This window comes from Rhinoderma darwinii, chromosome 10, assembly GCF_050947455.1.
Source record: "Rhinoderma darwinii isolate aRhiDar2 chromosome 10, aRhiDar2.hap1, whole genome shotgun sequence".
NCBI classification, from domain to species: Eukaryota; Metazoa; Chordata; class Amphibia; order Anura; family Rhinodermatidae; genus Rhinoderma; species Rhinoderma darwinii.
In genome coordinates, this window is record NC_134696.1 from 93407150 (window position 1) to 93434914 (window position 27765).

At 43.3% G+C, this 27765-nt stretch overlaps 1 protein-coding gene across 4 annotated transcripts in view; it reads right to left on the reverse strand.

The window, feature by feature from the left end:
• Window positions 1-589: 589 nt before the first annotated feature.
• The window catches only part of POU2F2 (POU class 2 homeobox 2), a 91570-nt gene continuing 64394 nt past the window's right edge, over window positions 590-27765 (reverse strand). For 2 of the 4 annotated variants that reach the window (XM_075840298.1, XM_075840296.1), the window contains 15 exons: window positions 26075-26134; window positions 23542-23576; window positions 23073-23114; window positions 22329-22493; window positions 21354-21548; window positions 18936-19041; window positions 18492-18583; window positions 17442-17588; window positions 16370-16511; window positions 16069-16217; window positions 15473-15649; window positions 14602-14665; window positions 12846-13008; window positions 10949-11022; window positions 590-10316 (listed from right to left, as the gene is read on the reverse strand). In XM_075840298.1, the coding sequence (XP_075696413.1) occupies window positions 10033-10316; window positions 10949-11022; window positions 12846-13008; window positions 14602-14665; window positions 15473-15649; window positions 16069-16217; window positions 16370-16511; window positions 17442-17588; window positions 18492-18583; window positions 18936-19041; window positions 21354-21548; window positions 22329-22493; window positions 23073-23114; window positions 23542-23576; window positions 26075-26134 (1895 nt within the window). In that variant the 3' untranslated portion in view covers window positions 590-10032. Of the gene's footprint in view, window positions 10356-10948; window positions 11023-12845; window positions 13009-14601; window positions 14666-15472; window positions 15650-16068; window positions 16218-16369; window positions 16512-17441; window positions 17589-18491; window positions 18584-18935; window positions 19042-21353; window positions 21549-22328; window positions 22494-23072; window positions 23115-23541; window positions 23577-26074; window positions 26135-27765 lie in introns of all 4 variants that reach the window. The other 2 variants (XM_075840297.1, XM_075840295.1) reach the window with 1 other exon arrangement.

A 27765-nucleotide genomic window follows, 5' to 3' on the forward strand; every position in this document is an offset into this window, starting at 1 on the left:
TTGGATCCACTTCTGGCTCAAAAAACAGCATAAAAAAAGTGTGTGTGTGATCCTGGCCTGAAGGTGGAATTCCCCTTTACATGGTAAGACCCCTCCGGCCAAGATCCCAAATTTTCTGCAGGGCAGTTAGTTTGCTGGATTTTGGTGGAATAGACTAGAGCTAGACAAGGATATCTCACTGCAAAAGTCATGGTCTAGTTCTAGTCACGTCCTATCCAACCAAGCCAGGCCTAATCTGCTGCTGTGGAGTCCCACAGCCCATAGACAATAAATGCTGCAATATGGCCAGGGATATTTTTTTCCCATTAGGCCTTGTTCACACATTATAATTTATTGCATTTGTTTTGCTGCATTAAAAGTTATATATATATATATATATATATATATATATATATCCTTATATTGTTTAAAAGGTGCTGATTAATTTCTTAAGAGCGGTCAGAGCGCCATTTCCAGATACAGAGCTCCAAATCCCCTGCATCTCCATAGAGTGACATGATAAAATTTTGACTACCTTCCGCCACCACTAGAGGGAGCTCTACTGTATACATTTTTAGTATTGAGTTCAATGTATAAACCGTATGCAGTATGCTCCCTCCAGTGGTGGCAGAAGGTAGTCAAAATTTTATCCTTTAACTTTACAGAAGTTTAGAGCTCTGTATCAGAAAAATGCAGCTCCAAAAACCACGGCCACTAATTGCAACGCAACAGAAGCTTTTTATAAAGTAGATGCGCTGCAGCTTTTTACCGCACCACTACATCTACCACCAAGTGTGAATAAGGCCTTTCCCAACTGGATTCTTGGTAATATAGCACAAAATCTACATGCACGTAAACACAATCAGGTCTATGTAAGGCAGAAGATAAAAATCGAGTAAACGTTTTCTGTACATGACATTGTTTTTTTTATTTTATTTTTGTAATAGCCGACCACAAAAACAACAGATTTGCCATTGGAGAGTCGTCTCAACTACGCCCTGCAGTATAAATGAGCTTTGGTCTTTTCACTTGGTGTCTGTACAGTTTGGCGCAGCCGGCAGGATAAGAACAAAATTACTTTTCCGTCATTCTACAAGCAGGTAACTCACACAAGTAAAATGTCAGGAAAACACCATATAAACTACCTATATAAAATATGTGATCCCCCACCTGGAGAAATCCTGTTTAATCAACTCTTCCACAAGACAATCACTTAGTAACCCGAATATACAGAAAATGTCCGTCTCTCCCCTTTAGAACGTACTTATCATAAGGGATTCTCAAATATGGGACTACGCATTGTTTGGAATGAAGCCTCATTATTACAATCAGAACCACGCAGAACAGTCATAATGCATCCGAGGGCCCACACCAAGGCCTCAGCATACGGCTGCACATAGATTACCTGCCTCTCCGTACTATAAAGCTGTAGGGACTTCATGTGCCACCATATGGTACCGGACGGCACAGTAATAAGGAGATATTCTTCTCTAGAAGCAGCGCTCTGTAATATGGTACCCAATGGAACACGCCATTCATTTTTTTCTGTCACATTCATATAGAGCCTGAGAAAAAAAACCGTCTGGATGAAATCTGGAGGTACAGTATTGCCCCATAGACATCATATTAGGTCTCTTGGATTGGATTTTATATGGGGCACGTAAAATTCCCCCGTGCATAAGGCCTAATGTATTGAAAAAATAAATGGCTTGGAATGTCATTGTTCAGATTTTATATTGTCCCGACATGGACGACAAAGGTTTAGGATCTGTCAGTCATGTAAAATATTCCTAAGATACCTATTTCGTGCATACGTCACACTGCGAAGACAAATCTGCGTCATTTTGTCCTTTCCAACTTTGACATAGAATGAGCACATTTTATACAGGACGTTAGTAAATGTAAAAATATTGTACCTGGATATATTTCTTTTTACCGTTTTCATTTACCTTTCGGTTTGTTTTTACTCTGTTCAAGTGTAGATCAAATATCCTGCTGTTCTCTGGAAACCGTCAACAAAATGCTGTTGATGGATCAGGTAATCCTATGTGACTATTTGGTATTTTTAGTATCTAACAGTTAATGGGTTAGAGGTTTGATTGGACCATTAAAGGGGTTATCCGGGCAGCGGGCGGTTTTTCATACTGATTGGTAGGGGTCTGACACCCAGACCCTGCACCGATCAGCTGTTCCGACTCCCTCTTGGCACCAGAAGCTATTCAGTGGTCGGTGCTGGTAAGCAGATGGAGTCACAGTATAGTGGCCGTGCTGTAGTACTGCAGCTCTGCTTTAAGTGAACAGGACCAGAGCTGCAGTAACCCAGCTCGGCCACTATACAGTGACTGGAGACATTTGTCCCCGGCACCAACCCTGCATAACATCCGGCGCCCAGAGGCAGCCAAAACAGCTGATCGGAGCAGGATCCGGTTGTCGGAGCCCCACCGATCATATTCTGTGGATAGGTCATCAGTATGGAAAACCGCTCCCTGTCTGGACAACCACTTTAATGGTCCAATTAGACCAATTAACTGTTAAAGCGGTTGTCCAGACAGGAGACCGGGGGCAGCCGGAACAGCGGATCAGTGTGGGGTCCAGGTTTCGGACCCCTACCAATCAAACTGATGACCTATTTGGTGAATAGGTCATCAGTATGAAAAACTGCCCGCTGCCTGGACAACCCCTTTATACCCCCAGGAGCCCGTCTGAATAAGACCTGAATATCCAATGAAATTACTAGGTGTTCACGTGTTCTCGTAACCTTCCCAGAAAACATAATAAAGACAGGTTCACGCCCGAGTTGGTCTTTCCATTTTTCTGCTCTGTCAGAGGAGCAGAACAACGAGAATACCGGAAGAGCCGATTCCGTTATACAACAGACACCACCATTGAATTTAATAGTTTCCATCGGCGTGTCCGTAGGTTTTACCGGAAACAATAGTGCGGCCGGATCTGTGATGGGGGCCCCTAACGGATCCTCCAGCGCAGATGTAAATAGGCCCTAAGATCTGTTAGCAGCAGGTACCCTACTTGTTGACGTTTTCCAGTTAACTACATATTTATCTAGGTTGCATGGAGTAGGAACAAAAAAAACAAAAACAAAAGGGTAATTTATACTACAAAGATGCTAAATTCCTCATTTGTGGGAATGTCAATCAAAGGTGGATCTTCACTTAAAATGAGATAAGTGCCTTCTAGCTTCATTTTGACATCATTGATTTGTATGAATACTACTTTTGGGCTTTTATTAGAGATGAAAAGATAATTAGGAGCTGGAGACAAAATGGCACACCCATGAACGGAGCAGAAAACAAAAATGATTATCACTTTAACTAACTGCAGATATGGTTTCCTATAGAGCCAATTAACAAGGCGGACCTAGGGATGGGTTCCTCGCCACCCAGTTACCCAAATGACAAAAGTATGTGAACCCTGGACGTAAGTTTGTTTGTAAAAATTACCCGGAACAAAAACTGGATGATATTGATTTCTCCATGTATCACTTATGTGCCCCATTGCTGCCCCGCGGTACAGCAAAAAATTTAATTTGCTTGTTTGGCGTTTGTACGTTGCCTTTGTGGGTACCGTGGATATAACACACAGATGTTTTTCTCCAAAGAGAACGCACCTGGTTAGGTTTTGTTTCTTTACAGCGCAACGTGCGCCTCTGATCACAATATATGAAAGGAGCTTTGCTGCAAGTATCAACCGCTTTGAAACTCTTCCGCCATAACAAAAATCCAATTGCCCATTAAGCTCTTGCTCGGTTTATCGGAGAGCGAACGGCGTTCATGCCACAGAGGAATTATGACATTAATGGGATTTCTCTAAAGTGTCACCCGCAGTCCTCCAGCATGGGGCCTGCCGTACCGGGTTATTGCGCCTGCACCGGGCCTTTGTCCTTCATGCTGCAAGTGGCGCATTTATATCCTATTCAATGTGACCTACTAAAAAAGAGAGAGATGGCCGCCCTCGGTCTCTGTGGGCTTTCCTTTGTATCAGTCAGGACTCACAGACCAAAGACAACAATTGATTCTAGTGTCAAAAACATCCTCCTCCCCCCATAAAAACAAAATCAACAAGCGGCCTCCCCCGCCGCTCCTGTTTACTTGTCAGTATTTGCAAGCGTGAGGCCTATTTGCCACCATAAAGACTGGGATAAAAGGCAGATCTTCGGCCTCATTTTTAGAAGGTTAATACGAGTCCTTTTTGATTCTGTATTTTTGTGAGAATGAAGAAAACAAAAAAAAAAAACACGTTCTAAAAAGAAAAGGGTTCCCTCTGCTGGGAGGTTACTGGTCCCTAAAGACACACAACAAAACATTCAGAAAGTCTTGACACCCTGAATATCGGGACTATAGATGAAGGCAGACACTTTTTTTCCCCATCATTTTGCTTTCTTTACTTTTAGGCCCTGTTCACACAATTTTTTTTGGCGCTTTTCTTGATGCAGAAACTGCGCCAAAAAACAGCCGAAAATGCCTCCCAATGGGAGGTGTTTTTTTTCCCACTGTGGAAATCGAGAAAGAATTGAAAAATAAGCGACATGCCCTTTCTTCGGGCGTTTCCGTCTCTCGCCTCCCATTGACATCAATGGGAGGCAGAGAAAAATCGGTTTTCGCTGCATTTTTTGCCCGCGGCGCTCAATGTCCGCGGATGAAAAACGCGACAAACAGAGAGCAGGCATGTCAAAATCGGCCTCAAAATTCCTGAAGGAATTTTGGACGCAGATTTTTCCTCTTGCAAAAAACGGTGTGAACAGGGCCTTATACTAAAGTGACTGCAAAGCTACGTAGACTTTCTGCGCTTGTAGGGGCGAAGACGAAGGGGAAGACTGTTGCCGAGGGCACTACTTAGGGGATAACGACAAATTTACACATTAAAAACAAAATCAGACTTTAATTCTTTTGTACAGCCAATCGAACTCTGTATCCAATTGGCTGATAAATGCAGAAGGTTACGGGGGGGGGGCTGGCAGAGAGCCAATGAGCACTTCTCTTGCACTCAAGGGAAGTTCTCATTGGTATTTGAATGGCATCTGTCACACAGAAATTGCGCATCCCTGTAGAGGCAATCAGCTGATATTAGGGAGCGAGCAATGACATTGGAGTAGCTGTCAGACGATACCCATCGGCAGCTTAAGAGTTGGAATCAGAGGGTGAACTCTGAAAAAAATCTGGCAATAGAACTTGGGGGGGGGGGGGGTGGTGTAGGGTATCAATTTGGGAAAATGCTTCAAGAAATATTTCAGAAGGCGTTGTATAGTTTACTACTTGTGCGGTGCTACATGTAAAAGCTGCACATGGGGGGTTTTTTTTTTTACATTTTTTCTTACTGAAATTAGAATAAAACATTACAATTGTATTAAAAACAACATCAACTGTAACAAAACTGCAGTCAAAATAAATGCAAATGCGTAAATGGCAAAAATACATTCCCATTCACTAGGTACAATTTTTTGATGGCAGATATTTTGTCTGGGACACCATAAGATGATAAAACACGGATGAGTTTTTGGGGAGTCCATGAGGAGATGGCTTTTTTTTTGTCATCTCTATAACCAACTTAGTGCCTGTTCACATCTGCGAAACAGGCTTAGTCACAAATAGCTGAAATGCTGCGCTATCATTTCCGGTGAAACTACGACACCCAACTCGTTAACGTTAATGGGTTCCATCAGGCGCCGGTGGTGTCTGTCGTACAACGGAACCAGAGCTTCCAGTATTGTCATTGTTCTGCTCCTCCGATAGAGCAGAACGACGAAAATACCAACGCAGGTGTGAACATGCCCTTCAAAAGGAACACCCCAGGCAAAATATATTCTTGTCTTATGCCTAGGGTAGGGCCTGAGAGGGCGGTGCATGACAAGGATTTTAAAGAAGACCAATGAGAGAATGACTGTGTCATGCTCCGCCCCCTCAGACCCTACACTAAGCATAACACAGTATATACAGAGTGTTCCTTTAAAGAGAACAATCCAATATGCAAGAGAGAAAGCAGGCATGGTGATGAAGATTTGCTTGGATATGCCATAAATCCAGCTACGGGGTCACACCATAGAATTCTTACATCATCAATTAAAACAAAACACAGAATAGTAGGAGGATACAGGAGGTCCAAAACTAAATCACCGCACAGCCGCTAAAGCTTTCCACTACCAATAGGCGCAACACGAGACAGAATTTTCGGAGTACCTGGAAACTGAACCAGGTAAAACTTGAGAGTTGGAAATGACATCATACCGGCAAATCCTCCACATCTACAACATTGTCAGGTAACGTCACATCTAACATTACATTCTGGTCTTCCACAGTTTGGCCATCATTAAAAAAAACAAAAAACGGACACGACTGGTATACATGGCATACGCGGCATACGCAAAATGCTATCTGATAATTGACATTTTAGAGTTCACGCTATAAATAAGAGATCTACTGTAACCACTGCTGTGAGGCTTTATTCCACCCCCTCAGACTGGTTATAAAAGTAAGTTAGGTGGGGGTCCGACTTGTAGGACTCCTGCTGTTGCTGAGAATTGGGACCTCAAATCTGTGTTCCTGGCCGGAGAGCAGGATATGCTCCATAGAAAACGAGAATGCGCGACAGCTCGTCTTTTTCCATTGCGATCATTTGTGTGTGTTCAGCGGTTTCCAACATGCCCATTCATCTCCAGACCAAAAGAGAACATTTTTGGGCCCCTTGTCCTAGGCACTGGACCCGCAGCTAACTTACATGGACCGACGGGTTGTAAAAATAAAAAGGGGGTTATTGTTGGACAACCCCTTGAACGGTGTATCGGTGAGTCCGCATTTGACTAATGGTAACAACACTTCATCTTAAAAGCCGGAGGCTATATAAACGTGGCCTAGGTATCGTCATTTTAATTGGTAACGTCTGTAGAGCTTTATGGGTACCCACCACTATGGTTGTCCATGTCAGTGGTGACATCAGAACACGGACATTAAAAGGGGTTTCCCAATATTAAAAGTGATGGCATATTGACACCTCGAGCCTTAGAATGAAGGGGACACAACGCTTATTAAGCATTGCGGCTTCATCCATGTACAGTGACACTCCAGGCACCCGCTGTGCATGGAACTGCAACATAGTCTCATTCACTTAAATGGGGCTATGCTGCAGTTCCCTACACGGCAGGTAGCCGGAAGCGCCCCGGTGCAGGGACTGAGCCAAAGGGACCCTCATACTTGTGATCGAGGTCGGTCTCTCACGAATCAGAAGGACATCGAAGTGATATGCCATAACACTTTTAGATGGGTTACCCCTTTAACCATGCATACTTCGATAAGGATATCCTATAATACATTGGATATTTGCACAGGGATTTATATTTCATCTTATGGAAACCATGAGCCTCTTGCACGACGGCTAGTACAGGCAAAACTGGCAGTGGTGTGACCGGCTGCAAGGAGCGGAATCGGCATTAGCTTTCGGCATGAGGCCCAATCGGTTTACAAAAAAAATTGACACAATTTTGTTTTGGATGCCCATTTCTGGAAATCCGTATACAAGTAATGCCAGTGGCAAATTTTCTTATATAACATCTGTAACACAGACCCAAGAAGGAAGAGGTGACTATTAAAAAAATAAAAGGTAATAAATTATTCAGTAGCATTTGCCTGGTTCCTTCTTAAGCTGCTCCTATAAACACACGGCTTGCCATAATTTTAGCTCCTTGGGACCGCAAAATTTTTGTAGCGCTTCCTTAGGAATTAGATCTGCATGCAATCATTAGTCCATCCTATTAGTCCCACTCCCAGCACCCCTTTCGTCCTACAATGAAAGTCTAACCACATAAATTAAAGCAGTGGGGCACACAAAAAGTGGTTAACCCCTTCACTGCAAGAGAGTCTGCGACAAACTTCAAGGCAAACATCACTGGCAGGTAACAGGCTAAGCAACTTCAGACAGCATTTTGTAAAGCATCCCTTTTTCACAGTATCATCTTTCTTTAACCCCTGATTATGTTTTTTTAGTTTTTTTTTCTTTTTATTTTTTTTTCCATCACATCTAAAGCTAAAGCTATAATGAGGCCCATGTCCCTTTAAGAAAGTTCAAAGTTCACATTTCCAAAAAAGAACAACAGCTAAAAAAAATGTAGAAAAAAAAAAATTTAAGAAAAAAAGAAGAGAGTGTTTCATTTTTTTGGTCTTGTTTGTTTCTCTCTTTTTCTTTCATTCATGTTTCAGATATGTCCTCCACCTGATGTGGAAATTTTTTGGTATACGATTTGTTCCCCCTCATTTCCATGGCGCTTTCTCTGAAGTTTAAAAGTTTATAACTTTTTGTTTTTTTTTATACTTTGGCACAGAGAAAAAAAAAATTTTTTTTTTTCTTTTTGTAAAACCCACAAATAAAATGGAAAAATAAAATGAGACGTTTTCAAAGAGGCCGTTAAAGCTTTTTGGACGGGGATGCAGGAGGGACAGTCTGAGCTCCTCGCACCTCACCAGGATTTGAGTTTTTGGTTTCAATAACATTCCCTCCTTGAGTTTCCTTTTTTTTTTTATAATATCGGCTTCTTCAGATGAGGTATATAAGACAGAGAAAGACGCACCCTGTAGCCCTCACCCTTGTGACTCTTGTACCATTGTCCATGGGATGATAGGGCTCAGAAGGAGGGGGAACATGAGATTTTTGGTAACTCTATTTCTTGGTATATATCTTCACTCTGCCAACACTCAGAGTCTGTACTTTGGCACAGCGTTAGCAAAGAATAAGTTTTTGTTTGTTTTTTTTTGGTTTTTCCTTTGTGTTTGTTTTGGTTTCATTTTTTGGTTTGCTTGTTTTTATTTTTGTCCATCCACGGAAACATGTGATCCTGGAAATATATCCCATGAGAAAAAGGCAAAAATAAAGCATGGCAGCATTATAAATAAATAAATAGAAAAACAAGGGGGCAATGAAGCAAAGTCGCTAAACTATACGGAGTCTAAAATGCTATTGTGCAGTGTGGGGGTTAAAATATATAAATATTTGGTAAGGCGGGGGAAGGAAAAAATAAAACAACCGGTAAGTAAAACAAAAAATAACCAACTTCTCTTTATAAAAGATCTTAAAAAAAAAAAAAAAAACATCCGGGGAAAGGGGAAAACTTTTTGAATTTTTTTCCGTCAGCTCGACAAAAACTATGTTTTCTAACCACATCTAGAGCTGGAACGGGAAACATAGATTGAGTTTTCTGTAAACAGAATTATGAACGGTTTCTATGTGTCGTATGGGGGTGTTAGGCATTTTCTAAATAAATACAGTGTACATAATAGGGATAAAATTAAGGGGAAGGGGGTTCAGTGCTGGCTAAACATAAAAAAGCTATAAATAAATGTGTGTTTTTTTCAATATGGACTTCACACATATACACAGAGTTACTCTGAGGTTCTAGAGATATGTTAGGCTTTGGATAAAGCTGTTATTTTGGTATTTGGTGTAGAAGGGGGGGAGCGATGGGCATTATCAGAACAGGTCTTCCATATTACACCCATGCACCCCACCCCATGAGCGGACTATCTCCCGCTACAGCCTCCTCCCCTTCCTCCTAAAATCTGTGACATTCATTCTCTGTAATAAGAGAACGTAAAGCAACAGGAGGAAGGAGCTCGGAGGATCTCCCTGCCCCCCCCCCCCCTAAATTCACCTCATACTTATCAGTAACTAAAAATGGCACCTAGCTCAACATGACTAACAAGAGGGAGCAGGGGGGGGCTCAGTCTTTGGGAATTCCTTTGGTTGGGGAGCGTTGTACACCCCTAGTAGGGTGCAGCATATTTTTGGTTTCTCTGAAGTATTTCCGAAGTTTGGGTTTTTGGTTCTTATTTGGTTTAAGAATTTGTTTTTGGTTCTTCATTTTGGTTCCAATCCTCCCCTCCACGCATTTCACTTCTTCACTTGGAGGGTTGAGGGGAAACGAGGCAACACCATCCAAAAAGTACTCACACCTCTACCCCCATGAAGTATCCAGGAGCCCCTATGTAGATGGAGACTCAGCGTTGGGTGCTGGTGGAGGTTGAAAGGGGGGGGGGGGTGAGATGGTTTCCTCTTTCAATCACTCTCCCCGCTATGCTGGGAGCCTCCTGGGCTGTGCTGTAGGGTAGGGGTGGCAGCCCCTCCAGAAGAAGTGGTGGAGGCTGGAGAGAGACTGGGGGTACCACCAGCAGATGCAATGCGTCCCAGGCCAGAGCCAATATGAGAGAGACCTCCAGGGTTTAGGAAGAGCGGAGAGCTCACCAGACTGGGAGCGTTGGAGATGTTGGAACCACTGGCAAGGATGAGGTTACCGCTGGCATCAAGACCGGAGAGTGGCAGAGAGCCACCACTGGTCAGAGCTAGAAGACAGGAGGATAGGAAATGTGAATGCATTTCAGCTATAAGAGAAAGGGTGACAAAAAAAACAGAAGTACAAAGAGATGAAAACGCAGAAGAGATTAATCAAATAAAACAAAAACAACAATTTAAATGTGGATAACAACGTCACTCATGCGACCCTTTAGCTGTTTTTGGATTTGCCTTATGCTATCATAATCAACAGGGACAGGAATCGTAAATCCTTACTAAAATGTTCCCATAATTCTCAGCAAAGCAATAACTAAAGTGTCAACTACGTACTAGTTTTTTTTGTTTTTTGGCAATAATACCATCTCGATCACTGGAACTTTTTGGTCAATTCTACAAGTTATAGTCTATATAAATTTTATAATGGTACGTGCCCATGCTGAGGATTATAAAAATTCATTAGAAGACAACAGTCTAAAATTTATTTTATGATGGTTTCCTTTTTTTTCAGACCCAACGCCATTTTTTATTTACGTAAGACTACCTGCTGACGTTCACAAATACAGATATGGTATACAGCCGGAATGTTATGGAAACGTCACAGTCCATCAATACAAATGCTAATGTGATGACGCATGCTATGAACAGTCACAAGAGTCCATGCGACTTCTCCTGTCCTACAAACCTTGTATGGTGGCCAGTGGGTTTCCAGCCAGGAGGGCTGGGTTCAACCCCGGGCTGACCCCGAGCACTGTGCCCCTGAAAGACCAAGAACACGGATAAGATGGGAAAGACATTCTCTAATAATTGTTTAGTGTCAAACCGATACCTTCAATAATACATAATCCATAGATTCCTACCCGTGAAGTCCCAGCTTTTAATAGTGTATTAGAAAACGGTAAAATCTTATCTGCAGAGCGGTGCACTTACTCCGATATTTTACTGTATAACATGAAAGCAGCAGATGTGACTGCACCTAGATCTGGTTGTAAAATTTGCCAAAATTTGGTGCATTTATGGTGCATAATGTCACATGAAGTTTTAGATCTATTTAGGAAGCAAATGCGCCAAAGAGAACAGATGTTTGCGCCTCATTCCAGGTTTACAAGGGCCCTTGGGCCCCTACGACGCAACTTCTTCCATCCACCCGGTATACTATACGCCAATAATGTAGTCAGTGATGTTTTTGTCACGGTTTTTGTGTGTTTTTTGACCATGTGTGAACATACCCTAAGAAGGAGAGAGGCAGTTGTATGCCGCAAAGCTATTACTGACGGAAATGTGGATGCTGTAATTGTTGAGTTGCCAGAAGAGTTATTTTGTTTTCGCCTTCCCACATTCATAGCCATAACAACCACTAGGCCCCCTGCACACGGCCATAGCCGTGTCTATGGCCCGAGGGACAGGCCGCGGACTATCACCCGCATTTGTGGGCTGTGCTCACATTAAAAAGTATAGGGGCACCGTCCGTAAATGCAAAAAATAGGACATGTCCCATTTTTTGCGGGTCATTTCTACGGCCCGGACACTTACCCGTAAATATACAGGAAGGTGCCCATAGACATGAATGGAGAAGTATTCTTATCCGCAATTACGGATCCGATAAAAATTACAGTCTGGCGCATGAGGCCTTACTTTTTTATTTTCATGCCAATATAGCTGTATGAGGTCTTGTTTTTTTACGACACGGGCTGTAGTTTTATTAGGCTCCATTTTGCCTTATACACAAGTATTTCACTTATAAACTTTTATGGGTTAAATGCATAAAAAAATATATAATAATTGCTACATTTTTAGTTACGCGATTTAGAAAATCACCCTAAATAACGTATAAACTCTATTGCATGGGTTGTTACGGTTACGAGGACACCAATTATCTTTAGGCTATGTTGTACAGTTTAAGACTTTTATTTGATTAAGTGTCTTTAAAGAAATGTGTTTATTGTAATTGGTTTTATAGAAGAAAAAAAATGTGAAAAAAACTTTTTTTCACATTTTTTTTTTTTACCTTTTCTTCTCCACCTATAATGTACTGGCATATAGAGATATATATTTATATACTAGTACTTGATGCCTGTGAAGAATAATTCTAATGAGGAGTTCAGGCAGAGGAAAAACCTCTCATAGATAACAGTGCAGCCTGTGACTCGCTGTTAAGGGCCTTTTACACCGGTCGACAATCGGCCGGTGCAGCGAACACCGATCAACGAGACATCAAACACCCATACAGTGTTCTTTAATTATTTTTTTAGCTTTTTTTTTGCCTTCAAACCTGCTGTATGGAAGGCAGAAACACCATGGGGTAATGTTAGCATTACTGGGGTACAACTTGGTATATGGCACAATAACTTTTGGATAACAAGGCACAGAACTGAGTGTATACAAGACCAGTAGCGCCATTGCTTTTCTATATCGTAACTAATTTTGTAGTGCGGGGAGCTAAGACAACCGGTGTCATCTCATGTGCTCCTATAGACGTTCTGCGGAAAAATACGGACGCGCATCATATACAGAGACCATATAGAGAGAGGCCTTTATTATTTAGTGTGCTGTTAATTCTATTTCTACATTTTATTACTTACCCTGCATTGGGACTAAGTCCTGTCAGACTAAGCCCAGAATGGGTGCTGCTCTGGGGACTGGCGCTTGTGCTGTTGCTTGGTGGGGGGGTGGCAGATGGGGGTGCAGTGTTGGAGGGTGGACGAGGATGTATAAGAGACCCCATAGCGGAAGGTAAGGTAGTCACTGAATGTGTAGAAAATGCAACAAATAAACAATTAGAATACAGGAGGTGATCGGTAATCATAGTAATCACGAGGATTCCGCACGGAATATTTAAAAGATAGACCTTCCTGTTTGACATAGGACCCCAGGGCTGTCCGTTGTGTAAGCCGGCTGTTAGGATACATTATGTGATAGTGACATAGTATAATGTATTAGTATACACAAGTAGGCTAACACATTAGAAGTACAAAATAAAAAGTTGTTGAAAAGTTATCCCTTGAGATAATAAAAAATAAATAAATAATTTTTCCTATATTTACATCAATGAAAAAAAGCTGTTATAGCTGCGGAAAGGCAGAGGGGCAAAAACTGAAGGATGTATCTGCTCATTAAAATCTATGTACACCTTTGACGTGGTTTGGTTTTTTAATAAAATTGTGCATCAGTGTGATTGGTGCAACTTCCTAAATACATTTCTATTAAAAATTATTTTTACTATTTGAGATACAGCTGCTTTGTATCCTGTATAAAGAGCAGCTGTATCTAGCTGTGAATTCTGTACCTGTCAGATCTGCGGGACTGACGGGCTCAGTGTCAGCGGGATCCACCTGTAATCTATCACATCCAAATTATGAATTTAGATGTGATCGGTAACACCTCGATCCTGCGTGTCATAGACACAGGACCCGCTGACACGGAATCCGTCAGTCCCGTGAACCTGACGGATACAGGATTCAGCACAAGATACAGCTGCTCTATATACAGGATACAAAGCGGCTGTATCTCAAAAAGTTAAAATATTTTTTAATAAAATGTATCTAGGAAGTTGCACCAATCACACTGATGCACAATTTTATGAAAAAAAACAAAAAAAAAACAATGTCAAAGGTGTATATAGCCTTTAAGGCCTGGTCATTAAGGGGTTAAAAGGGATATTCCGGTTTTCACAATTTCTTTTTTTTTTAGCAGAACGAATTCATACAGTTTTCTAATATACTGTACATTCTGTATCAGTTCCTCACAGTTTTCAAAATCTCTGCTTGCAGTCATTCAATAGGAATTTTCATGGTTTACTCCAAGGGTATACATATCTGCCCATGGTCGTGTGATGGACACACAGGTGCTCGGTTCGTTACTAGACACATCTCTGATAAATGCACATGTAACGAGCCGTGCACCTGTGACCCCATCACATGACCATGGGCAGATATATATACCCTTGGAGCAAACAATGAAGGTTCCTTTTAAATGGCAGCAAGCAGAGATCTTGAAAACAGCAACAAATTGATACAAACAATATTGGAAATTTGTATAGCTTTTTATTACACACAAAAAAAAAAAAATTGCTGAAAATGGACAACCCCTTTAATAAATCGTAAAAAGTAAAGACAAAAGAACCAGGGAAAGTTTTTCTTCAAGAAGCTCCCAGTCTTCAGATTTTACAGTGGAGAAACTCGCTATTCTGCACATTATATAGAACGTACTAGCGAGACCCGTTTTGTGAGTATTGCCGGGGTGCAGCGTGCCGGGTCTGTAAAAAATGGTTCCTACAAATTAAGTATGCAGCATATAAAGGAACGACGCTACGTGAGAAGAAAAGGGGTGACTGTTTACCTGTTGTGCTGAGATTACTGGAAGCCTGGGAAGTGAGCGTGGGGGCAGACACCTGGGGAGACACCTGGAGCAGATCAAGGAAAGGAGGAAAGATGAGAGAGTGCAGGGTGGAGGAGGAAAACCAGAGGATAGCGACAGGAGGAACAACCAAGACCACCGTAGGGTGCACAGTCTGTAGGGGTTTGTACCATGCGTTAAAACCCTCCGACACCAGTGTGCCAGGGCTTTCATTATTTTCCGGCTTATAAAGTGGTTTTCCCACCAGGGACATTTAGGACATATCCACTGGATATGTCATCCATGTCAGATAGATGCGGGTCCCACCTCTAGGACCCAGATCTATCGCCAAAACGGGGGCCCCCTAAACCCCGTTCTTCGTCAACTCTCGCTGCCTCATGACCACTTCCTGACTTTATGGTCGGGAGTCACGAAAACAGTGAGCTACGCTGTTTCCTTCTCTATGGTCGGAATTCATCTGCTTCAGCCGCAACACAAACGCGTCAGAACGGTGTTTAGGGCGCCCCGTTCCAGAGGTGGGACCTGCATCTATCGAATATATCCTGTGGATGTGTCATAAATGTCCCTGGCGGGAAAACCACTTTCAGGGCATAAACAACTGATCCACCAGATACAAAAGGTGAATTTGTTGGAGATTCCAGCCATATAATAACGATTGTACAATTCTAGGCGAACTACATGATTATCGGTCAGAGCCGTTTGAATTTTACATATGTAAAATCATCGATATATCTTACAATTGGCACTTACAAAAGGGAAAGGTTTGCTTTTGATTACGTGTTGCAAAAGCAAAAGATAAAAAACGAGGTAGCCCGATGCCCACATAGTAGATTATTACCATATTGATTATTACCATATGAGTCCCATACAGCTGTCCCTTGCCCTGGCTGGAAATAAGCGGCATACTGCTGCAAGGATTGATGCGTTTTTCCTTTTGCCGACGGTTACAGAACCATACGCGGATCACTTCCTTCTCCATGTTCAGCTGCTCAGCAATCACAAGGATCTCCTCAGAGGTAGGTTTCTGGTTCTGCGCGACATAGTAAGGAATAGATGAGATATTGGAAGGGTAGGAGGTGATAATCGCATTATAGATTGTGAGAAAAACGGAGAAAGAGAAGCAACTGATCCAACCGCCGTCAGAACACAACCAAGAAATTGGATCATCATAGGAAGACCTAATAATAATGTAGAAAAAAGTAGAAGAGGACTAAATGTCTCACATAAAGGACCATGGACCAGGTTAACTAGAAAGAGGAGCATCTTGTCACACAAGATCATTTCTTTGTGAAAGAAAATCTTACTAGTTCTTACTCCAACTATTATCCCGCACCCAACCTTAGCGTAGGACTCGGCTAAAGCTCGAAACCGAGGACTATAAATAATATTAGTGTAATGCCGAGCCCTAAAACGGTCCAGTTTAAACCCGCTTTTCCCCTCCTATCTCACCGCAATAAAACTTTTCTCCAGTGCGAATCGCACATTGGTCTCAATGCTGGTGCGTTTCTTGCGTCTACGACCGGGGAGCCCGTCATAGCCTCCGCCAGGACTGCTCAAAGGGTTGGGACTTGGCAGAGTGCTGTCTACGGACATAGTTTCTGGGCAGAGAAAATCAGTGTTAATAAACAATATAAGGATAACCATACTATAAAAAGAAAACGGACGTTCAGCAATAGCGGCCATGGAAGTGACCAGATACTAGTGAGGGGTCGTTTCCGCGTAGGATATGGTTGATCCTTCTTCATCTTACCCGCATCACTCAGCCACTTCTGTAGTAATGGTTTTAGCTTGCACATATTCTTGAAACTCAGGTTAAGTGCCTCAAATCGGGAGATGGTTGTCTGAGAGAAATCATTTCCGTAAAGCTTTCCCATCGCCAGGCCCACATCCCCCTGTAAAAGAACAGAACTCTCAATATACAATGCAGAACCATCTTCTAATAAATACATTATTCCCGGCTACAAGACAATAATATCCGTCGTATCCGGCCAAGACGTGCCTCGTAACGGTAAGGAAACACTCACCTTGTACCCCGTGACAACAGCCAAAAAAAGTGACGCCACAACGCAAGACTATACGCTGGTCTTGCGTTCTACATGTGCCACGGCTTATTTCCACATAGATACAGTAAGACACAGCCCTACTGCCCTCTCTCAACATACAAAGAGGAGAGCGGGCCGCATATCATAAAGCAATGCGGACCTCTCTTCTGGGACTGGTTCAGGCTACCACAACCCTCCCCTGCCCCCAAAAAAGGGGACGGTGTTATTTTTTTCAAGACCCTTGGTCCAATTCCTCAATTAGGTTCTCAACACCTATTGGGAAAAAGGGATGTTAGCAACCGGAGCTTGGTCCCCCCTTTCTCAAGAGGACACATAGCAGCAGCTTGTGATGCCTCTATGGTATGCATGCCCTGCAAAACCGTAGTGTAGGTGCCATGCGCTCCCCAAAACAGTAAGGCCTCATGACCACGGCCAAGGTCGTAATCACGGTTCGTGATTGCAGGCATGGCCGGCCGCCGATGGCCTGGGGAAGCGGCACGCATTTTCAGCCTGTGCTCCCATATGGGGGCACGGACCGTACAATGCAAAAGATAGGACATGTTCTATCTTTTGCGGTGCACTGCTACGGCCCGGACACCTTCCCGTAAGTAAATGGGAAGATGTCCGTGGACAATAGACGTGAATTGGTCCGTAATTGCGGGCCGCAGTTAGACTTTTTTTTTACGGTTGTGTGCATGAGGCCTTAAACAGCAAGCACACAGGTTTATATAATACTCTGGAAGTTGGAACTTAACCATTAATGTAAAAAGTCTTTCCCACCTGAGTGAATCCTAGTTTAATCCTACGCTGCTTGAAGGTTCTGGCAAACTGTTCTAACTCCTCCAAGTCACTGGGTTCCTCAGGATGAGACGCTGGTTCTGTATGTGACAACATTGGTGGATCCTGGGGTCCTGGACGGGGCACAGCCTTAAAAGAGAAAACAGACTCCTTTGTGAATACTGGTCAGTATAGTGATGCTACTCCAGTATCTAAACAAAACAAAAAAGTACATTGGTTGGTTCGTGGACTTTATCAAAAGATATGTTCCATGATATTACATCAACAGATTAAAAGGGGTTGTCCACTTTGGACAATTACTACTTGTTAGAAGGGTTCCTTGACAATAAGCGGAACACAAAGTGCCCCCCTGCTGGAACCCCAGTGATCAGCTGTAATCTGTCGAGAAACCTGGCAGTAAGCGTTCAATTTTCCTGCAGCGCCATCACAGGAGACATTAAGTATTACAGTGCCCATTAATATCATGGTGTTGTGTGTGTGTGTGTGTGTGTGTGTGTGTGTGTGTGTGTGTGTGTGTGTGTGTGTGTGTGTGTGTGTGTAATACAGGAGAGGTCCTCCAGAGCGAGAGACACTCTTTGTAACCACTCTTCACTCTGGTCAAGAGATGAGGATCCTGAACAGAGGACCCCCCTCTATTTAAGGGGTATTCTAGCCTCCAACATTTCACACCTATCAACTGGATTGGTGAAAAATGCTAGTTCGGTGGGGTCTGAATGCTGGGACCCCCACAGATCGGTAGAACAGGGGACCTAAGTCCCCGTTCCCCTCCAGCCAGCTATGAGGAGATTGAATGGAGCTCAGCTGTTTCCATCAGCCCCATAGACTTTGAATGGAGCAGCACCGTGCAGGCCTGGCCTCCGCTTCATTCAAACTCCTCCTAGCTGCCGTTTTGCACCTGGGTGGGGCGAACGGGAGACATTGGGTCCATTGCTCTGGCAATATGTGGGGGTCTCAGTGGTCAGACCCTGACCGATCTAGCATTTATCACCTTTCCAGTTATTACCAGTAGTATTCATGTTGGGTTACACTCACCTGAGTGGGAAGGCCAGGCCTTGGCTGACCCGGCATGAGACTCCCCTGGCTTTGTTGAGGTAGCTGGAAGAGATTTGGTGCAGAAAGGAGACCTGGGGGAAGAAGGAAGTGACAAGAATATGAAAAGAACAGCAAGTAGACGACCACAAGACACCATAGTGTTAATCTATTGTACAAAACTGTCAAGAACAAGAAGAACTACTGGCGAAATCCCATTTTTAGATATCGCTTTTGGAACGTCTACATCACCTATGCAGAAAGACTTGATTTGAGCGAGGTTCACAGGGCTTTTGGGCAATACATTCGGCCTCAAGGTATCGATTTTATATAAAACAGGTCCTCATTCTAATTATCTTGCAATTTAATCTTTGGAGCTTCCAGATTTATAATGCTGTATTTTTTTTTTGGGCAGAAACTATTAAAAAAAATAATAATTCAATTTACCTTGTTGGCCTTGTCCCGCTTGGGGCAGCAGGAACTGTGTAGGGGACTGGAGAGGATGACCAGGGACAAGAACCAGTTGCTGGAGTTGCAGCAGTTGCTGGATATCCTACATAATAGACAGAATTTTGGATAATAGAAAATATGCGTTAGACGAAAACCACGTGTCGAACAATATATCAGCAGCGAAAACGTCAGACGAAAGAAAGGGCTTGGCATTAAAATGCACTTGCCACAGTTTATGCTGGGGAGATTACTTTATAGATTGAATCCGTGGTATAAACTTCAAGACAAGGTTAAGAAAAATATTAGCAAGACTTTAAAATATAGTCATACATTTTAATTGCTTACCTTTGGTCAACTTGCCCTATACAAATACACTAGGGAATGGCATGAACATCAATTAAATGGCTGCTTAATACCCAGATATTCCCACCTAGTAGCAATGCTTCTCTATACCTCTCCACGTACGAACCCGGATGGAGCAGGCCACAGTTTTTTCTTTCGGATTCGCAAAGAAAGAAAACCTCTTTATGACTCTATATGAAATCGGAGGCCTACAGGAGGTATAGTAGAGGCCTACAAGAGGTATAGTAGAGGCCTACAAGAGGTATAGTAGAGGCCTACAAGAGGTATAGTAGAGGCCTGCAAGAGGTATAGTAGAGGCCTACAAGAGGTATAGTAGAGGCCTACAAGAGGTATAGTAGAGGCCTACAAGAGGTATAGTAGAGGCCTACAAGAGGTATAGTAGAGGCCTACAAGAGGTATAGTAGAGGCCTACAGAAGGTATAGTAGAGGCCTACAGAAGGTATAGTAGAGGCCTACAGAAGGTATAGTAGAGGCCTACAGAAGGTATAGTAGAGGCCTACAGAAGGTATAGCAGAGGAATACAGAGGTATAGCAGAGGCCGTTTGGAACTCTATGGCAGCTCTATTACGGCTTTGAATAAAACAGTCGCAATACGGACATTTTGCAATATTGGATGATCGGAGATCCAGCATTATTCTCGAATGATCTGGTATGTGTGATGTTTAAAGGGAACCTGTCATGTTGAAAATGCAGTCCGATCTGCAGGCAGCATGTTCTAGAGCAGGAGAAGCTGAGCAGATTGATATATAGATTAGTGGGAAAAGATTCGGGATAATTTATTCTATTCAATTAAATCCCTGCTCCTTCTGGGCTTAGGAGTCTAGTAGGCGGTGCTACGGATTGTTACTGACACATTCAAGGCGGTCAATCACTCGGTGTTACCGCCTACTGGACTCCAAAGCCCAGAATGAGCTGGGATTTAATTGAATAGAATAATAGTTATCCTGAATCTTTTCCCACCAAACTATATATCAATCTGCTCAGCTCCTCTTGCTCTATAACATACTGCAGGTTCCCTTTAACATATGATGAGCATTAGGAAAACGGCAAATTAAGAACATCTATATTTTGCTGGTTCAGATATTAAGGCATGCTGTAAACTAATCATAAAATCAAAAATGTGTCATGTGGTTTTTGAGGGAAAGTATAGCGCGCCATTTTCAGTAACTATATAGGACTGAGATATTCACGATAAAATTGTGACTGGTGGAGGGAATCATACCTGTGCACAGCAGATTCCGGTCACCTGCCTTATGAACAGGCACATATTGGAAGCTTTGCTCCGACTAATTTAAGATAGTTGGCAGCTAGATGATCGCTGGCCGACAGCTATTCCTCCCGACTCCCCCATACACATGCACACTTGGCCTCAGCTGAGCGCAGGCATTCCCAATAGGTAGAAAGCCGCTGCCAGACTCCTCTAAGAGGGGCTGATCTCCTTGCAGACAATAGGATCGGGCAAGTAGGAGTCCAACATGCCCAACCCTCATCTCCCCTGAGAACGGTCGTCGGGGGAGAGTCTGGACACCACCATACACATCAGATGGTCGGCTCGTATCGCCGGGTTCGGTCGACGTACATCTAATGTGTATAGCCACCTTAAGAGAACGTATAAAAGCAACTAAAAATGAAATGTAATCCTGTATAGCAGATTTTACCAGCTTCTAAAAGACATATTGCAAAAAGCTTATTAACGCACAGCTGTTACGATAACCCAAGTCAAGCTTGTGAGCAGAAGCCTATATGGAGGAGAGAAGTCCAAATCACCCCCTATCCCTGGACAAGCAGTCATAGCGCCCCTTCCATTCCTCTTTTACTGGATTCGTTCCTCTTTTGTTTGCTAACACGGTGTAGAGTGGGACCCTGAGCTGGCACTTCTCCTCACCACGGACCCCATAGCAGCCACCTGTACAACGTTTGCCACCGTAGGTGAGGGAAAGTGTAAACTCGCAGTAGTTTTGGCAACTTTAGTTCACTTGGTAGAACAATAACTTTACCATCATCCTTTATACCGTGGCGCACATAATGATCCTGGACACACGCTGTGCTCACCTGTGCAGTGAGGTGGATGGGCTGAGACAAAGCAAGTTGGGGGGGTTGCTGTTGGTTGTTGGGGGTAGACTGGGTGTCGGACCCTGACTGGGAGGCGCTGGCAGCGGCAGCAGCGTTGGATTGCTGGACAGCGGCTGCTAGAAGCTGAGCTTGCTGGAGAAGCAACTGCTGCTGTGCAGGGAGGAGTGCAGTGAGCTGCAGCCAGGAGAAATCAAAGCGGGAAAGAGAAAACAAAGCAAAGAGAGGAACCAGAAAAGGATTTAAAAAAAAAAAAAAAAAAAAAAAAGGGGGTTAAGGGCAAAGAGAAGGTAAAAAAATCAAAATATACAAAAAAAAAAAAAAAAAAAAGGGACCCAGGAGATAGTGGGGGGGTTGGGGGAGAAAAAGACAATGCGGTGAGAAAAGATAATCTGAATGAGGCAAAGCTGCAAATGCATATTATATATATATATATATATATATACCGTGCAATCATACATCACATTATAAATACGGACATATGCAGAGAGACGACAAGAAACCGGGTCACCAAATGCATCGTTCATATACACCACTGGTTATTCACCAAGACTGAATTTAGGTGCATAATCTTAGGATCAGGCCATGACAACCAATAGGTTGTTGCAAAAGTCGCTAAATCTTCGGAAAAAAACCACAAGCATCTAGATCCAAAAGTGAAGTAAAGATGCCACTAAGGCCTTGTTCACACTGTGCAGATTTGCTGCTTATTTTGTATGCATTTTTTAAGCTAAAACCAGAATTAGACACAGGAGAGCAGACCTAGAAGGCCTCTCTTTATAGATTTCTTCTGTTTAGATTCCGTTCCTGGTTTTGAATTAAAAAAATTCATGCAAAATCTGAGGCAAACCTGCCCTGTGTGAACAAGGCCTAACAGCCCTTTAGGGTCCGAAGGACCACAAATGCACCCATGAAATTTAGGATTAACACAAGCAATGTACTGATGGAAGTACTTACCCCGGCCAGCTGGCTGCCAGCAAGGAGAAGTTGTGTTTGAGGGAGGGAGGTAGGTGGTTGCTGAGGGGCAGATGGAGCCTGTGGGGTTGGAGGAGCAGAAGGCATTGGGGGAACTGGAGTGCCTGGAAGGGACGGGGACCGCTCCCCACATTCTTCATCTGTAATCTACAAAAAAAAAAAAAAAAAAAAAAAAAATTGTGATTTTGAGGATAGAACACCATAAAAAAAAAACTTTACACAATATAATAATTTAGTATGAGAAATCTGGAATATACTTCTCCTTTAAATCAGTTTACATTCAGGACTTTATGGTGGGGTTAGGGAACTACTTTACTTGAGAAAACCAGATCTATTATATAGAATTCTGGTCTGTAGGGAAATACAGTAAGAGGGGGTTTATGGGGAAGTAAAAAGAAGAAAAAAGGAGAACTCAGGAAACGGGTGAAATGCTGCGATGGGTCCGGGGATTCCCCTACTATGTCCCTGATAACCAGATGATCACAGCGAATCAGAGACGGGACTTAGAGACCATAGGGACTTGTTCTGAAGTAACGCGGAGATCGCTTCTGCCATATACATCTAGAGCAGTGGTCTGTACCCCGTGGCTCTCCAGCCGCAGGCTTTAAGGGCATGCTGGGAGTTGTAGTTTTGTAATACGTTGCAGACCACTGATCTGATTGCAATTGTAAAGTTCTAATTATTTACCGTGAGATCACAAGGATCCATCGGGGTCAGGGTACGTACCTTTGGAGACATTGAGAAGGGGGATCCCTTGTTTTGCTGTACCTTAAAAAAAAAAAAATAATACAAATCAGAGATTGAGCAATGCAAAACTTTTAAAGGGCCAATGTTTGGACATACGAGCGTTCATATGACTGCTCATTGCCCTGTCTAAACAACAATCATCCGATCAACAGAGAAACGCACGGTCATCGGCTCGTTTATGCAGCCAATAAAATGGTCGCTAGTCGGCAATACATCACCCTGTGCTACCAACATGATGCAAACGCATGGGGGCGAGTGATTGTAGTACCGATCGCTCATCCCCATACTAAACGATCATTGCTCCGTTTAAAGGGAGCAAACCAGTGGCGATCGCCAAGCTGTATGGTCGATCGGCGCTCGTTTTAGAAGTGCTAAACACGGGCGATCTCTGCTCATGTAAAACCGACTTTAGACTTCTATGAAAGGTGAATAGGAAACGACCCCTTACCTCATGGAGAGAATCGGCGCCATTCCTTTCACTGTCTGGAAGAACAAAATATTAAAAATCGGGTTATTACAAACAGTAATGTCCGAGTCCGGTCTCAGACTTCTAGGTTACATAGGACGTCTCCTTATGTCAGCTATAAGAACCTCCAGTCTGGCTGTATGGACTGGGCCGTTGGGTGAACAAGCCAAGACATTGTCTAAGGACCCATGTACACGACCGTATTTTCATCTTCCCGTAAAAAAAAACGAAGGAGGAGGAAGAGGGAGGCTGCAAATGTCAACAACAGACGGTTTATGGATGCACATCCATGTTTTTACGTAAGCGCCCATACACTTCTATGGGAAAGTCCATGCCGTAATTACGGACAAGGATAGGACAGGTTCTATAATTATTTCAGCACGGACACCCATCTGTAAAAATACTGAAAGGTGTCCGTGGCCAATAGAAATGAATGGGTCTGTAATTACGGATGAAATATATACGGTCGTGTGCATGGGGCCGAATACAAGCACGCAAATAAAATTGTAATGGGTTCCATTTGGCTTTCAACTTTGATGCCCATTCAGCGGAATCTAAGGGTCTGTTTTTCAAAACGGCCGCGTAAAAAAACGGCCCATTGGAACAGAAGGCCGTTTTTCCCCATTGATTTCAATGGGCAGATGTTTGGAGGCGTTCTGCTTCCAATTTTTCGGGCGTTTACGGCCCGAAAACACTCTGTGTGAACATACCCTCATAGACCTAAAGTGGTCACAGACAGGCGGATACCTCACCAAGGTTTGCCAAGACATCTACTCGTCTTCTAACCGCCGGAGAAATTAATATCATACCTTCCCTTTCTATAACAAAATGTAAAGATACTGTTCATTCGTTGGAAGAAGTTCCATGTGCCGTTAAGCGCGGTCCCAACCATTAGAGGAACTGGATAACCCCCCTCCCCACCCACATGTGGCCCAATCATTTTACCCACCCATTGAACTGTATGGTGGGATTATAATATTGCTGAATGAAATACGGCCACTCAGCAATTGTGACATAAAAAAGGAAAAAAACAGAATATAAAACTTCCTAATTATGAAATCGTAAAAAAAACACATCATAGAAGAGGTTCCCATCACGGCATCCAATATGAAAACGCCTCTTACTATGGTGGGAACTGTTTATTGGCAGCTGTTCACATAGGTATAATGTACAGGAAAGGACTTCCTCAATGGGCCACACTGAGTAGAGATTCCCACAGTCTAAAACAATCGCAACGTGGAGACTTCCCTCACTCTTATATTGGAAAAAACATACAGAAAAAGGGGGTCGCTTCAGTGCACTATGTCCACAGGCATGGGAAGGGCCCCCGCTGTTGCCTGCCGTTCCCATAATACTTTGCAAATAACGCATGTGAATGGGGTTTCCACGACCCCGTTCAAATTTTACGGATAATTTCCACGTGGAGTGCCGGAAAAGCCAGCGATTGGCACACGTGGAGTAGCCCCTTTGACTGGGTCTAATCTGCGTGCTGATCCTCTGCGGCACATCAACGTAAACACGAGTCAGATTTGCCTATATCAGATTGTAAATATAAAAGGGAAACTCCGTCAACAAAAATAGTCAACCTAATAAATAATTACTTGGCTCCGCTGTAAGCAAAGGGTGCGGCCAGGGACAGCGATCACGTGAGTACATCACGTGACCGCTGCCATCTTGGGTGCTATGGATGCGGACGCAGCGTTTACACAGCCCATACATGGGAAGCCGGGGTAAAGTATGATGAGATTTACGGATTTATGTGCCACAACACTACAATTTAGGGCCGTTTAGGAAATATTTTTGTAAAGCAGCTCAGCCATTTATTAGCAAATTGGGTTGATATACGCGGATCTCAATGCTCTTGTGGATATCTGTCCACATTAGTTGGGCTCTGTTCATACCACGTTTGGTATGTACGTCCAGTATATGAACCAGGCGATGATCCCGACATATACACTGAAGGTATTTATATAGCCCTACGTACCCAGAAGATGCCGAAACAGTTTCCTATTGGCATCCATTGTCAGATACATATAGAATTATTTTTAACATGGGTGCTTACATATGCCACTGTATGGCATACAGAAGCATAGGTCAGGCCTTATGTCAGGAAATTTACGTTACCGTAAAGAGGCGACGTGGTGTGATCAGTCTTCGGTAGCTCGGCTTGCTGTCAAATATGGCAAAATTTTAGTTTGCTACCTTAGTCCTGTATCTAAACACCCTGGCCCAGGCAGAGCGGCTTGGCACCCAGCAGACAGGGCACATGTTCCGTCAGCCCCACACTCCTCAGCTACGCCCCTGAATATAACAACAATATCCCTTCCCAATGAGGCGGATTTAAAACCGTACAGTCTTTACATGCGTGGGCAGCAAAACCGTCACGGTCTGACAGTCTCCCATGCACAAAGTGATCTCCTATATTCTGACAGCGACACATACATGAAAAGAGGGAGTTCTTTTTCCCTCTGTCAGCGACACATACAAGCAAGAACAGAAGAAGAACAGTCATTACCTGTGACACCCCCTTCTGCATGCAATTTGCCGAGATGTCCCGGTTTAGACATTCTTATTTCTGTAGACAAAAAGTGAGACGGTTGATCAGAACCAGGTGTACGGAGATACATATATACACACATACATCTCCATATGATGTAAATAGGCACACAACATACACAAGGATTTGGAAGTTGGGAACGGATATTCTCCATCCTAATGATGGGTAGCGTTTTTTTGGGGAGGATCCGAACCCCTTCCAAAAATTCCCTACCGTTGGAATTGCTTCATTTATGGAACAGGAGGAATCTGATAATAGAGGAGGGAATTCCCACGGCTTGTCTGCACCCCGTCAGCACGTGCAGGCAATTTTACGACCGCCTGTACCAGCCGCTCCATAGACTTCTATTCTCCCAACAGTCCCTCAGGGCCGCTGCGGTGTTTTATTACTAGATTGCTCCCAATAATAAAGTGGACTGAGGAACTGCTGAACGTGCATATCCCGAGTCCACAACCGCAGGGATAGGCAGTAAGGCAAGCAGAACTTTCATGTTTATTTCTAATCTCTTCTTTGTTTTCCAGCTTTCAATTTCTACTTACATTTCTGTACCGTGTATGATCCAAAAACATCAAAAAGCACAGAAAACGGGAAATAGAAAATAGATACAAAAAAAACAAAAAAACAGTGTGCACTGCACCATATCCATGCCATAGTAACCGGTAAAATAAGAGCTTCCTTGTTTTAGTCACGGTATTTCTTTGCTGCTCGTTATTTTTGGGGGGGCAAAAAAAAAAGACAAAAATTGACAAAAAGTATATAAAAGAGACATGGTCATAATGCAAATACCGGCAGCATTGAGATGTGTATACGAGTAGGACAATATAATAATGTATTTTTTAATAATCCCTAACGTTTTTGTCATTGCCCCCTGTTTGGCGTGACAGCGCCCTTCGATGTTACATGCACATCCCCTGTGAGTACAAGCGCTCAGATAGGTTGTGGGGATTACTGATTCAGTCAAGGAGGCTGATAGGGGGGACTCTCACTTCTGCTTCTGGTTTTCCTGCGATCAGCCGATTTACCGAAAAATAAAACTAAAAATACACACAGACTATTTAAGAAATACCAGTGTCCCATACAGCCCGCACACATACAGCTTTAGGGTGGATTCACACGAACGTGATTTGCGTCCGTGCAGCCCGCTTTGTTTTCACGCGCCACGCACAGACCAATACAAGTCTGTGGAGCAGTACAGACAGTCCATGTTTTTTGCGCAGCGTTTGTCCGCTGCGTAAAAAGCGCGACAAGTTCTATGTGTCTGCGTTTTTCGCGCATCACGTACCCATTGAAGTCAATGGGTGCGTGAAAATCACGCATGCCCCACGGAAGCACTTCCGTGGGACGCGCGTTATTCGCGCAATAACAGTAAAAGAATGAATGTAAACAGAAAAGCACCACGTGCTTTTCTGTTTACAAACATCCAAACGGAGTGTCATAAAGATGGCGGCTGCGCGAAAAGCACTCAGCCGCGCATCCATATGAACAAGGCACACGGAGCTGTCAAGTGCCTTATGCGCACGCAAAACGCAGCGTTTTTTGCATGCGCAAAACGCATACGCTCGTCTGAATCTGGCCTCACCCCTACATCACGGCAATGTTACAGAGACACCGATGTTACCCACAAACAAAAACACTCCGGTTATATCCCA